This window comes from Octopus bimaculoides, chromosome 3 (genome assembly GCF_046866305.1).
Source record: "Octopus bimaculoides isolate indiv1 chromosome 3, ASM4686630v1, whole genome shotgun sequence".
Taxonomy (NCBI): domain Eukaryota; kingdom Metazoa; phylum Mollusca; class Cephalopoda; order Octopoda; family Octopodidae; genus Octopus; species Octopus bimaculoides.
The window spans coordinates 130,386,958-130,399,036 of NC_142930.1; the positions used below are offsets into that span (position 1 = coordinate 130,386,958).

General features: G+C 38.0%; 1 protein-coding gene across 2 annotated transcripts in view; it reads right to left on the reverse strand.

The window, feature by feature from the left end:
- Positions 1 to 290: 290 nt before the first annotated feature.
- LOC106883865 (carbohydrate sulfotransferase 9) overlaps positions 291 to 12,079 on the reverse strand; it is a 55,322-nt gene continuing 43,533 nt past the window's right edge. For both annotated transcript variants that reach the window (XM_089349634.1, XM_089349633.1), the window contains exons 2-4: positions 6,098 to 6,129; positions 3,700 to 4,485; positions 291 to 658 (exon numbers count right to left, since the gene is read on the reverse strand). In XM_089349634.1, coding sequence (XP_089205760.1) covers positions 311 to 658; positions 3,700 to 4,485; positions 6,098 to 6,129 — 1,166 coding nt within the window. In that variant the 3' untranslated portion in view covers positions 291 to 310. The remainder of the gene's footprint in view (positions 659 to 3,699; positions 4,486 to 6,097; positions 6,130 to 12,079) is intronic.

Sequence of the window (12,079 nt, forward strand, 5' to 3'; positions counted from 1 at the left end):
CAGTGGAGATTTGATATTGTATATATGCTAACATGTATAACCCTTTCTTAATAAAATCTGTTATCAAAACATTTGAGAGGTATTTTACCTCTTGTGTTATGGTAGCTGATTTTGTCTAACTCCGTGTCAGTTTTCATTATGTATCTTTGGCCAACAGTATCCACTTTCACACACATCTTTCACACAATCTGATGTGATACAACATACAGTTGATAAAACTAGATTTGCTCTATCTTAGAATATAAAATACTGTAATTTAATATACATAAATAAATAAACAAAAACATGTCTTCGGTATTATAAATAAAATTTAATTGCTTGTTTCATTAAAATACTTAAACTTTTTGTTCACGTAATTTTTTGCTTTAAATACAAAATCTGGTTGAGTGTCATATCCAAAGAGTTTACAATCTATTTCCATGTGTGACTGCAGTTTTTCCAATATATGTAAAGGCACTGTGCCAAAAGCTTCATTGATAGCTTCACGTCTGTTGTTAAAAGTGCTTGGATCCATCTGAGATTTCTCTAGATATGTGTTTAACATCTTATAAAAATCATCTTGCTTTATAGTTTGAGCCTTTTCAGGGGTTAATGGAAGACTGAACTTTTGATTCAATATACCACGTATTTGTAAACGGCGCCATATGCGTTCCAAAATCTGTTGATATTGAAAGAAAAACATTACAGATAATATTGAGATTATAATGAATAATTTATTGGGTTGTCAGATAAGTTTGTCCAATGACATTTGAATTAACACAAAAAAAATATCTTTATTGTATTGTCTTAGGGGTTTTTATAAGCTCTATTTTGCATCTACAATTTGTTTATCTTATTGTTTTAGACATATGATAATGAAGTGCCAAGTAGAGTGCCAACACCTTGTTTTCTTCATTTTCAGTCAAGGTCCCAAAACTGCCAAAGCTGCTTGAAACATTTGTGCTGTGTACAGAGAAGGTACTGTTATGGAAAGAACTGTACAGAAATGGTTTTAACATTCTGCCAGCCTCCCCGCTCAGTGCCATCCGCCCCCATGCCAGCCTCCCCACCCCATACCAGCCTCCCTGCTCTGTGCCAGCCTCCTTGCCCCGTGCTAGCCTCCCTGCCCTGTGCCAGCCTCCCTGCCCCGACTGGCTCTTGTACTGTTAGCACGTAAAAAGCACCATCCAAACATGGTCGATGCCAGTGCCGCCTGACCGGCTCTCATGCCAGTGGCATGTAAAAAGCATCCACTACACTCTCGGAATGGTTGGCATTAGGAAGGGTATCCAGCTGTAGAAACACTGCCAGATCAGATTGGAGCCTATAGTGGCCTCCTGGCTTGCCAGTCCCCAGTCAAACCGTCCAACCCAAGCCATGATGATGATGGCTCCAATGAGGGAAAATTAGACCTCACAGACTTGTGTTCCAGTTGATCCATTCAGTTCAATGAGGATCAATTGAACTAACATATCTATGAGGATCCGTGCCAATCCATTAAAGAGCTGGCCCAGCAGAAGGGATGATCCCATGATACCATCACCTGTCATCTTCACTCGATGGATAAAGTCCAAAACCTCAGGGTATGGGTGCCACACACTTTGAAGGAAAGAGACAAACCCCAGCACTCTTCTGTCACTGCCAGTGGGATTGCTCAACACCAGGCTATTGTGAATATAGAGATTTCTTTACTGCTTTGTTACCAGTGATGAGAATAGCTGAGCTTTGATGAGGCATCCATGCAAGACGATAATCTGCATTTGATGGGCTTGAGAAGGGCTAATCCATTACAAAATGTTTGAAAACAACCACACTGTCAATGCAGAGCCTTAACTTCAGCAAATGCACCAGCACAAGGCAATCGAGCTGAAACAATCCAACCACTGATATGGCTTGCTACCTCAACACAACTCTTGCCCCCCCTGTTATGAACTTGACAAAAAATGCTATTGAAGAGCTTGGTTAGGATATTCTATCACACACCCAGTATTATTCTGATATAGCCCCTTCGGATTATTTCCTCTTTCAGTCACTTTACAACTGTGTGTGAGGCATTTTGTTCAATAGTGATGTAGAGCTGAAACTGTGGTTTAATGAATTTTTCGTGTAAAGATCCAGTGATTTCTACCATTGAGTTAGCAGAACATTGGTAAGTAGTGATGAACAATGAAGGAAAATATATATTTTTGACTGATTTGTTAAAAGTATAGATGAAAAATAAGGATTAAAATAAATAATATAAAATTGTAATACTTCGACCGTGCAAACCAAAGGAGATGGCGACGTAGACGGGAAAGGCTCCTTTTTACCATGTCGCACGGTCGAACACAAAATAAAGATATATATGATTAGAAGGCTCATCGTGAGAGATACGAACCATGGTGCCAGTAAAAGAACTTAGGACTAACTCAACCGTTAGATATATAATGAGAATAAATTTATTAACAAAGTGAAACTGTTTGTGTCTGTGTGCGCGTGCATGCGACATATAAAATTAACACAGTAGATAAGTCAGGCCTTTATATACAAGAGAATGTATACAACAATGTGAAGTGACGAACAGTCGTATAAACAATAATGTGTGTACAATATGTGAGAGTACAAGTGTGCGTGTGAATGAGAGGAAACACAGAACATAGAAAGAGTGTCTGAAACATAGACAGTAAAAAGTCTCAAACACTGAGATAGAGAAAAACCAGTTCGTATTAAAATTACACAAGGAGATAGAATGTTCATACGCAGGAAGTTGTGGTCAAGGAGCAGAGCTGTAGTATCACACTATGTGTGTTGAGCGTCGAATGCTGCGACCTGTGTTACCTGGTATAGTATATTCTAGCTGGATAGTTCTGACTATTATTCGTGAGTGGAAACATCCACTCAAACAGGGTCGAGATAAAACCGCGCTTGTTGATGTTGGTGTTGCTGGCGACGACAATGGTAGACAGTACATTGGTGGTGAAGACGTCGGCACTGGAACTGGCTGTAGCTGTGTTCTGTATATGTGTGGTCAACGACCAGACCTGTGAGAGATCTGAAATCGAAGACGATTGCCGTCGTTGGATCGGGCTTATTTATAGGCGAAAAAGGGCTCACCGGAAACCCAGAAAAACTCTATCTCGCGTGACTTTAGCTGAAATCACGATTGGACGTAATGCCCCCTTAGCAAGCAGAACATGGGAACAATTGCCGCGCAAAAATAAGAACCAACCAGGATGATGGACAGAAGGGTCCAAGGTAGCCGAAGGCTAGATGTTAGCAGCTTCATTATCATTTGTGATTGAATGGCCGAGAGAAAGGTTTCACTACAAAAGCAAACGAATTTATCTGACAGCCCAATAATTAAATAGACATAGCAGCATCCTAAGATCAGATGCATCACAATTAATCATACGAATCTATGTTTTTATTGAACAAAACAAAAAAATCAATACAACAATACAACAGAAAACTTGATTTCATGTAAATGTAAAACCATTGATTGATTCAGCACTACTTAAATACAGAGGTCCCGAATAATGCTCACTCATTAGGGTTAGTTTTAGGGTTAGGGTTACTTCCTCTTTATATCGTTATGTAGATGCATCAGGACCTCTTTATTTAAGTAGTACCATTGATTCTGCATTAGAATTGTACAGCTTACTCCAGTCATACATACAGATATTCCAGCTAATTTAATATTTATAACATAAGACAAAGTGAATATTGTAGATAGTTAATTACCTCATAAGGTGAAAAACAATTTTGATTAGACTTCAGATTCCTAAATGCTATATCTGCGGCATCAAAAATTTCATCTCTTAGGGAACTCATTTGAAAATTCTCTGGTAACACTGCTTCCAGTCTTTCAGGTTTGATTAGAAACTGCAAATCATTCTGTAATGTTTCTAAATGTCCAATCATATCATAATGTATTTGACAAGGTGCACAATGAAGATACATAGGAGTAAAGTGTGTGTTTGTCATAGTTCTAGTTTTGCAAGAATCTATAACATAAGAAATAAACTCAGCAAAAGTGACATCATGGCCACATCTTAAACTCTTTTCTGAAGGATTCTTTCTGAATTTCTTAATGATGTAAATTCCATAGTGAGATAAAAATGACATCTGTGGTGTAAATATTTTATCAACATAACCAGAAAAGAGTCTCTTGTAAGGATTTCGTACAAATAAAAATGTTTTGTAATTGATTTCAACAAGTGATTTATTAGGTTCTTTAAGGTTTCCAATCAGGGTAGAGTGCATCATATGTATATTGTTTGGAGTGATATCAAATGGAGATTTATAGAGTTTTTCACTGTTTAAGACATGCAGCAAACGTTTTAAGAATGTGCAACCAACTTTGGCTATGCCACAGTATAAAATTTGATCTTTATGGTTTACTTGCATTAACTTGATTGCATCATTGTAATTGTGAGTCAATGAAGTATTCTTACATGCTTCTTGCAGGGCCTTTTTCCTCTCATTTTGTAGGTGATAAAGATCTCTGCTGTCACGTAATTCAGTGGCCTTAAAGCAAAAATATAATACTAGTAATGATATTTCAAAGAAGTACAATCATATACATCTTATACACATATTGTACATGTCAGACAATTGTTATACACAGACGGTATTACATTAGTTACTTACAATTAAAAATCTAAAGAAATCCTGAGCTCGAGAAATAAACTATTTGGCATATTTAGTTTATGACAAGGTTTCATGTTTTCGGTTGACGTGACAACACTTTACTTAAGATGCCAATCCATTTATATTGCAACATCTCATTGATGTAATTTCACTTACATCAATCTCGTCCAACCCATGCTAGCATGGAAAGCGGACGTTAAACGACGACGATGATGATGATGATGATGATGATGTGTATATTGGTGTGTATTGCAAGAAACAGCTAGATTTCTATCACATTTTAGATAATTCAACCTACACATTTTAATGCGTGGAAAACAAAATAGGAATTTTGAAAGAAGTTTCTATAAAATTAGTTTTTAAACACCAAATGGCTCAGGGGGTCCACCAGAATAAAACAGCAATCCAAGGGGTTCATAGATAAAAAACGGTCGAGAAACTCTGATATAGATTATCACAGCTATTAGCATTACCATTATTTACATTATTATAAATATCTATTATCTATTCACCATCATCATCATCATCATCATCATCATCATCATCGTTTAACGTCCGTTTTCTATGCTGGCATGGGTTCGATGGTTTGACTGAGGGCTGGCAAGCCAAAAGGCTGCACCAGGCTCCAGTCTGATCTTGCAGTGTTTCTACAGTTGGATGCCCTTCCTAACACTAACCACCCCGAGAGTGTAGTGGGTATTTTTTACGTTCCACTGGAACAGGGGACAGAGGGGGCTGGCATCGACCATGTTCGGATGGTGCTTTTTACGTGCCTCTGGCACAGGAGCTAATCGGGGCGAGGGGGCCGGCATCAACCGCGTTCAGATAGTGCTTTTTATGCGCCACCTGCACGGGGGGAGGGAGCACTCAGGCAGCATTGGCATCAGCCACAACTAGTTGATATTTTGAAAAACTGATAAATAATTATTTATCAGTTTTTCAAATCTCATCAAACTATGCTTTGGCTTTCATTCTTTTGGGTGGTTGATAAAACAAATTGCTTAGTTTAATATTCTTATAACAAAATCCAATTATCTAACTGTTTGGCTTTCTAAAAAGTTATTTAGAAGACATAATAAATAAACATACACAAATGCAGATGTGGCTGTGTGGTAAGAGGCTTGCATCCTAAGCACATGGTTCTGGGTTCAGTTTCACTGTGTGGCACCTTGAGCAAGTGTCTTCTACTGTAGACTTGGGCTGATCAAAGCCTTGTAAGTGAATTTTGTTGGTGGAAACTGTAAGAATCCCTTTGTGTGTGTGTGTGTGTGTGTGTGTGTGTGTGTCTTTGTGTCAGTGTTTGTCTCTCACCACTGTAACCTAGCAGTTCAGCAAAAGAGACCAATAGAATAAGTATGAGGCTTAACAAAAAACAAAACGAAAATCAAGTACTGGGGTTGATTTATTTGACTAAAAATTCTTCAAGGCGGTGCCCCAGCATGGCCGCAGTCTAATGACTGAAACAAGTAAAAGAATAAAAAATACTTACTTGTAATTCATGTTCTTTCACAATACTTAGGCCTGTAATAGAAGGAGAGAAGATTTAAGATTTGTGATAAGAAATTTGCTTTCAAAGCATGTAGTTTCAGGTTCAGCTTCACTGCAAGGCACTTTGGGTAAGTGTCTTCTATTATAGACCTGGGGTACCAAAGTCTTATGAATGGATTTGGTAGACAGAAACTGAAAAAAAACTCCATTGCACGAGGGGTGTTCATTAAAGATTTCTCCTGACCCACTTCCCAAGGACTGGGATGGATGAAACTTGGCATTATTATTAGTCCTTCTCTACACAGCCACCACCACTGGTAACACACTTCTCCCATTGTTTTATGCAGCTGTGAAGACCTCATCTGTAGAAGTCAGTAGGTTGTGTCTGGAGCCAAGACTTTACATCATCATCATCATCATCATCATCATCATCGTCGTCGTCGTCATCTAACGTCTGCTTTCCATGCTGGCATGGGTTGGATGGTTTGACTGAGGGCTGGTATGCCAGAAGGTTGCACTAGGCTCCAATCTGATCTAGCAAAGTTATAACAAATATTATTGTTTATTTAATTAAAAGCTATAATGATAATTTCGTTACTTATAACTTAATTATAAGTATTTATCACTAAGCATAACTCTTAGTTTAGTTTAGGCTGCGTAAATGTTATGATGTATACATACCAAGACGCTGAACGTGAGTTCATACGTACATGTATGTTGAAGATTTAGATTATATTTTTTTGACCGTTACACATAAACAAATACAGTTTCATTAATATACAGAAATGAATTCAACAAGTTGAAAGAAACGAGAAGTAAAAGGAATTAAGTTTCTACATTAATTTATTATATACATATTTTTACATTTATAGAAATTTAGAAACAAAGCATTTCGTCGTAGAGAATTTACGACTTAAATTTATTATTAACTCGTTTCTCATTCTAACTAATAAGGTTTCACAACAATTCAATATTGTCGGATTTGAGTATTGAACATGGCATATATATTAGCCTATACTCAAAAGGGTGAGTATCGTAGACTTGAGTAAGATTCAACGATCACTGGAGATTTTGCCGAAAATCAGGGTTTTTATAACTACTCATACACGAATCATAGAACCGTAACCCCGTGAAAGATTTCTTCAACGAAGTTCATAATTCGTATATGGGCAGTAATTTTTAACCAATGAGAAATCAATAATTTCTCATGTTCGGGCAAACGAACTTACGTTCTCTCTCCGCCTCTTATGAGTTTGCTACACGGTAAAGAAATCGTTGCTTGTGTCCATGAGTTGAGCGGTGACGAGCAAGCAAACCAGCGGAGATTGTGGCTCGTTGATTTTTGTTGTTGTCACTTAAAGCATGCGGAACCCATGCTCCATACTTTTGAACCTTTCCCATCGAGTGAAGATGCTTCTCTATAGCAGTGTGGGAGCATTCCATTTACTCTGCCAGTTTGACGAGAATTTTCGTACAAAAGTTGGTTTAATCACTCTTCATCGAACTCAACTGGACGGCCAGAACGAAGTGCGTCTTTGAGGTCAAATTTTCCATTTTTGAGGCTGTAAAATCTTGATTGCATTAATTTCAGCTCTTCTTCTTATTATTATTTTCTACTCTAAGCACAAGGCACGAAATTTTGGGGGAGGGGGCCAGTCGATTAGATCTACCTCAGTATGCAACTGGTACTTAATTTATCGACCCCAAAAGGATGAAAAGTAAAGTCGACCTGAGTGGAATTTGAACTCAGAACATAAAAACAGACGGAATACCGTTAAGCATTTTGCCTGGCATGCTAACACTTCTGCCAGCTCGCCGCCTTACTCTTCTTATTATTAACTGCATTGTTTCTTTCCAGGTAAACTGACATCTGACTATTCAAAGAAGACTTCAAAAGCTACTGGTTGTGACTTCTCTTCAAAATGGACAAAGCTTGGCATCGAGGTATTATCAATTCCCACAGAAAACTGTTTGATCCCAAACAACATTCATGCTGATGTGGTTGCTATATTAAGGGATGATGCTCCAGCTTTATGACCAGTGCAAAAGTGGGCAGCTGAATTTAGGAGGGAAAGGCAGAGTCTTGAAGATGACCCATGATCTGGATGTCCTGCAGCTGCCACTACCAACGAAAACATCGATTGTTTTCACCATATGGTGTTAGATGGCAGATAATTAACCATAAATCAAATAGCCAATGCTATTAGTATATCATGTGAAAGAGTTTGAGAATATTTAGCCCAGTGAACTTGCTTTCCAACTTTTTCATCTCGGTCCTTTTCCAATGTGTGACATCTTGGGCAAGTATCTTTTACTATAGCCCTGGGCCAGCCTTGTTGGAGGATCTAGTTGAAGGAAACTGAAAATACCCTGTTCTATCTATCTATCTATCTATCTATCTATCTATCTATCTATCTATCTATCTATCTATCTATCTGTCTGTCTGTCTATCTATCTATCTATCTATCTATCTATCTATCTATCTATCTATCTATCTATCTGTCTGTCTTTCTGTATATATAAATACTGATTATCCCCTACCCCTTATCCACCATTCCTTACATCCACCCTTTACCCAGGTCTTTCCAGTTGTTGCCTACCTTCTCTCACCTCACCCATTCCCCCTCATTCGTGTTTTCCCATATATTCTTACAGCTTCCTACCCCTACTCCTAGTTCAGAAATAGTAAGGGAAAAATTAACCATTTGCTCTACATGGATGATCTGAAGCTTTTTAGTAAGAATGAAAAATAGATAGATTCCTTAATACAGACTGTAAGAATCTTCAGCAAAGACATAGACATGGAACTTGGCATAGATAAGTGTGCGATTTTTTTCTTGAGAAGGGGACAGGTAGTCAACAACGAAGCCATCCAATTATCAGATGACTAGACATTAAAATCACAGAAAGAAGGAGAGAGATATAAGTATCGAGGAGTATTTAAATCTGACAGAGTACTAAGTATAGAAATGAATATGAAAAATGGGAAAGAGTACACCAGAATGGTGAGGACGCTAATGAAGTCAAGTCTAGATGGTCCGAATCTAGAGAAGGCTGTAAATACTTGGGCAGTATTAAATATTTTGTAGCTTTTGTAGATTGGACAAAATCTGATTTAGCAAAGTTAAACAGAAGAAGTAGGAATGAATTCAATATAAATGGAGGACTTCACTCAAGAGCAGGATTAACAAGATTATACTTACTTAGAAAGGAAGGTGGAAGAGGGTTAATATTAATAGAATACTACTCGGAGTTAGCTAGAGCAGATATAACCTCCTGTGTAGGTAATAGTGAAGAAAGTTTATTAAGAGCAGCTAGAATCACAGCAAGACATAGGGTAAAAAAAAAAAACAAGTTAAAAGTCAGAAAAAAGAACAAAAGTTATCTGACTGACAGTAGATGGCTTTGCATGGTAGATTCCCGAAGTTAGTCGCAGCAAATAGTAGTAATGAGACATGGTTGCAGAAAGGAAGGCTGAAAAAGGAGGCAGACAGTTTGTTAGTAGCGGCTCAAGATCAAGTATTAAGGACTAATTGGATAAAAGTCAAGATAGACAAAAACCACGTAGATTCTCAATGTAGGTTATGCAAAGCAAAAGAAAAAGTGTTACCCATATAGTAAATGAATGTAGCATGCTGGCACAGAAAAGACATGACAACCTAGAGAGAGAAATCCACTAGAGGTTATGTAGAAAGCTAGAATTTGACCACACTGATAAATGGTATGAACATGAAGCAAGTACTAGAAAATAAGAAATATAAAATGTTGTGGTATTTTAACATTCAGATGAACAGAGTAATAGAAACTAGAAGACCTGATTTAGTAGAAGTAGATAAAGTGAATAGAAAGGGCCAGATGATAGTCTTTACGGTCCCAAATGATGAGAAAGTCAAAATGAGAGGTATAGAAGAAATAGCAAAGTACTATGACCTAGCCATTGAATTACAGAGGTAAGTGCAGGTAAAATGTATCCCAGTAGTTATACGTGCATTAGGAAGCCATTACGCTTCATCATTATGCTCTACAGATTGGTCCCAGATCGCTCTCCAGAAGGCCTTGCTTTTCCATTATTATTATTACTATTTTTGTTATTGCCTTTGCACAGCTTCTAACGCTGGAGATGTACTACAGTGTCAGCTGTTCACTACCGGTGAACTAAACTGATTGGTCTGCTGTGTAATTCTTGATATTCTCAGCAAAAAAAAAAGAGAAAGAAAAGAAAAACCACAGCAATATTTGTTTCATGCTCTTAAACACTTCAGTCGTGTGATTGACGTCCAAATTTTTTTGTCTAATTTTCTCACAAGGCATTGATTGGTCTGGACCTGCAGTTGAAAACATTTGCTGAAGCTGCCATGCAGTAGGGCTGAACCTGAAATCATGTAATTTCAAAGCTAACCTCTTAATTATACAGTCAGGCCTATGCCTATTAAAAAATGGTTCTAATCTGTGCAATTATCTAAAAGGAAACCGGAGACACATGTTGGACATGAGAGTATAAGATAATATCGATAAATAGACGCAGTACAAAACTGACTTCTGTTTGAGTAACATAAACTGCTGTTTTGGGGGATATTTGTTTTTTGAAAGTATAGGGAACAGCGTCTGTAAAATGCCATTTAATGACAGAGGACGCTGAGTCACTGCTCAGGACAATAATTCTTTTTTTATTAGTCATAAAGATAACAGCTGGGGTCTATTGGAAACTAATAACTGTTAGGTGAATTGGCACTTCGTCAGTTACGACGATAAGCGTTCCAGTTGATCCGATCAACGGAACAACCTGCTTGCGAAATTAATGTGCAAGTGGCTGAGTACTCCACAGACACGTGTACCCTTAATGTAGTCCTCGGGGAGGTACATAGCTTAGTGGTTAGAGAAGTGGATTTGCGGTCGAGGGATCGCAAGTTCGAATCTCAGAGCGGGCGATGTGTGTGTTTATGAGCGAACCACCTAAGCTCCACGCGGCTCCGGCAGAAGGTAATGGTGAACTTCTGCTGACTCTTTTGCCACAACTTTCTCTCACTCTTTCCTCCTGTATTTAGCAGCTCACCTGCGACGGACCGGTGTCCCGTCCAAGTGGAGAATATATACGCCAATGAAACTGGGAAACCGGCCCTTATGAACCAGGCACGGCTTGAGAAGGAACAAATAACAACAACAAAACAATGTAGTTCTCAGGGAGATTCAACATGACAAGAATATGACAAGGCTGGCCTTTTGAATTACAGGTACAACTCATTTTTGCCAGCTGAGTGAACTGGAGCAATGGGAAATAAAGTGTCTTGCTCAAGGACAGAATGTGCCACTGGGAATCGAACTTATGACCTTACCAGTGTAAGCTGAGTATTCTAACCAGTAAGCCACGCACCTTCACCATAACTGTTAGGTGAAAGTATAGTTTATTACATAGATGGTTCTCCCCAATGTATAACTGGTTTCAGTGATGATGATGGTGATGGCTGTGATATTGGTGCTGGTGATGATGATGACTATGGTAGTGATTGTGATGGTGGTGGTGGTGATGATTTCAGATCTTTTGCTGTTAAACTTACCAAACAAGCAAAATGCAGACGTCAGCTGTTACATTCTTCCTCCTCTATGTTGCGTGTTGCGCTAATTTATTGGTTATCCAACTCAAATAGACTAATAACGACCCTTTATGTTGTTATATCAAGTAATCATTACCAATTTATGGCACCGGCACAATGTTAAAAGGACAAAGAAATATTTTATCAGTGATTTTAAGGAAATGATATAAATTGATTTGATCGAGATTAAAACAGAAAAGAAAAGAAAGAAGAAAATAAAGAGAAAAAGCAAACCCAGACAAACAATTTTACAAAATACAATACCTACCGAAAGCATGATGCATCCAGAAACATTTAAGAAGCAAGATGAAGAAGAAAGAATAAACAATTGGAAAATTAAATCACTGCATGGGCAATAACTCTGAGAAATTGAAGGAAATGACAAGACCAAC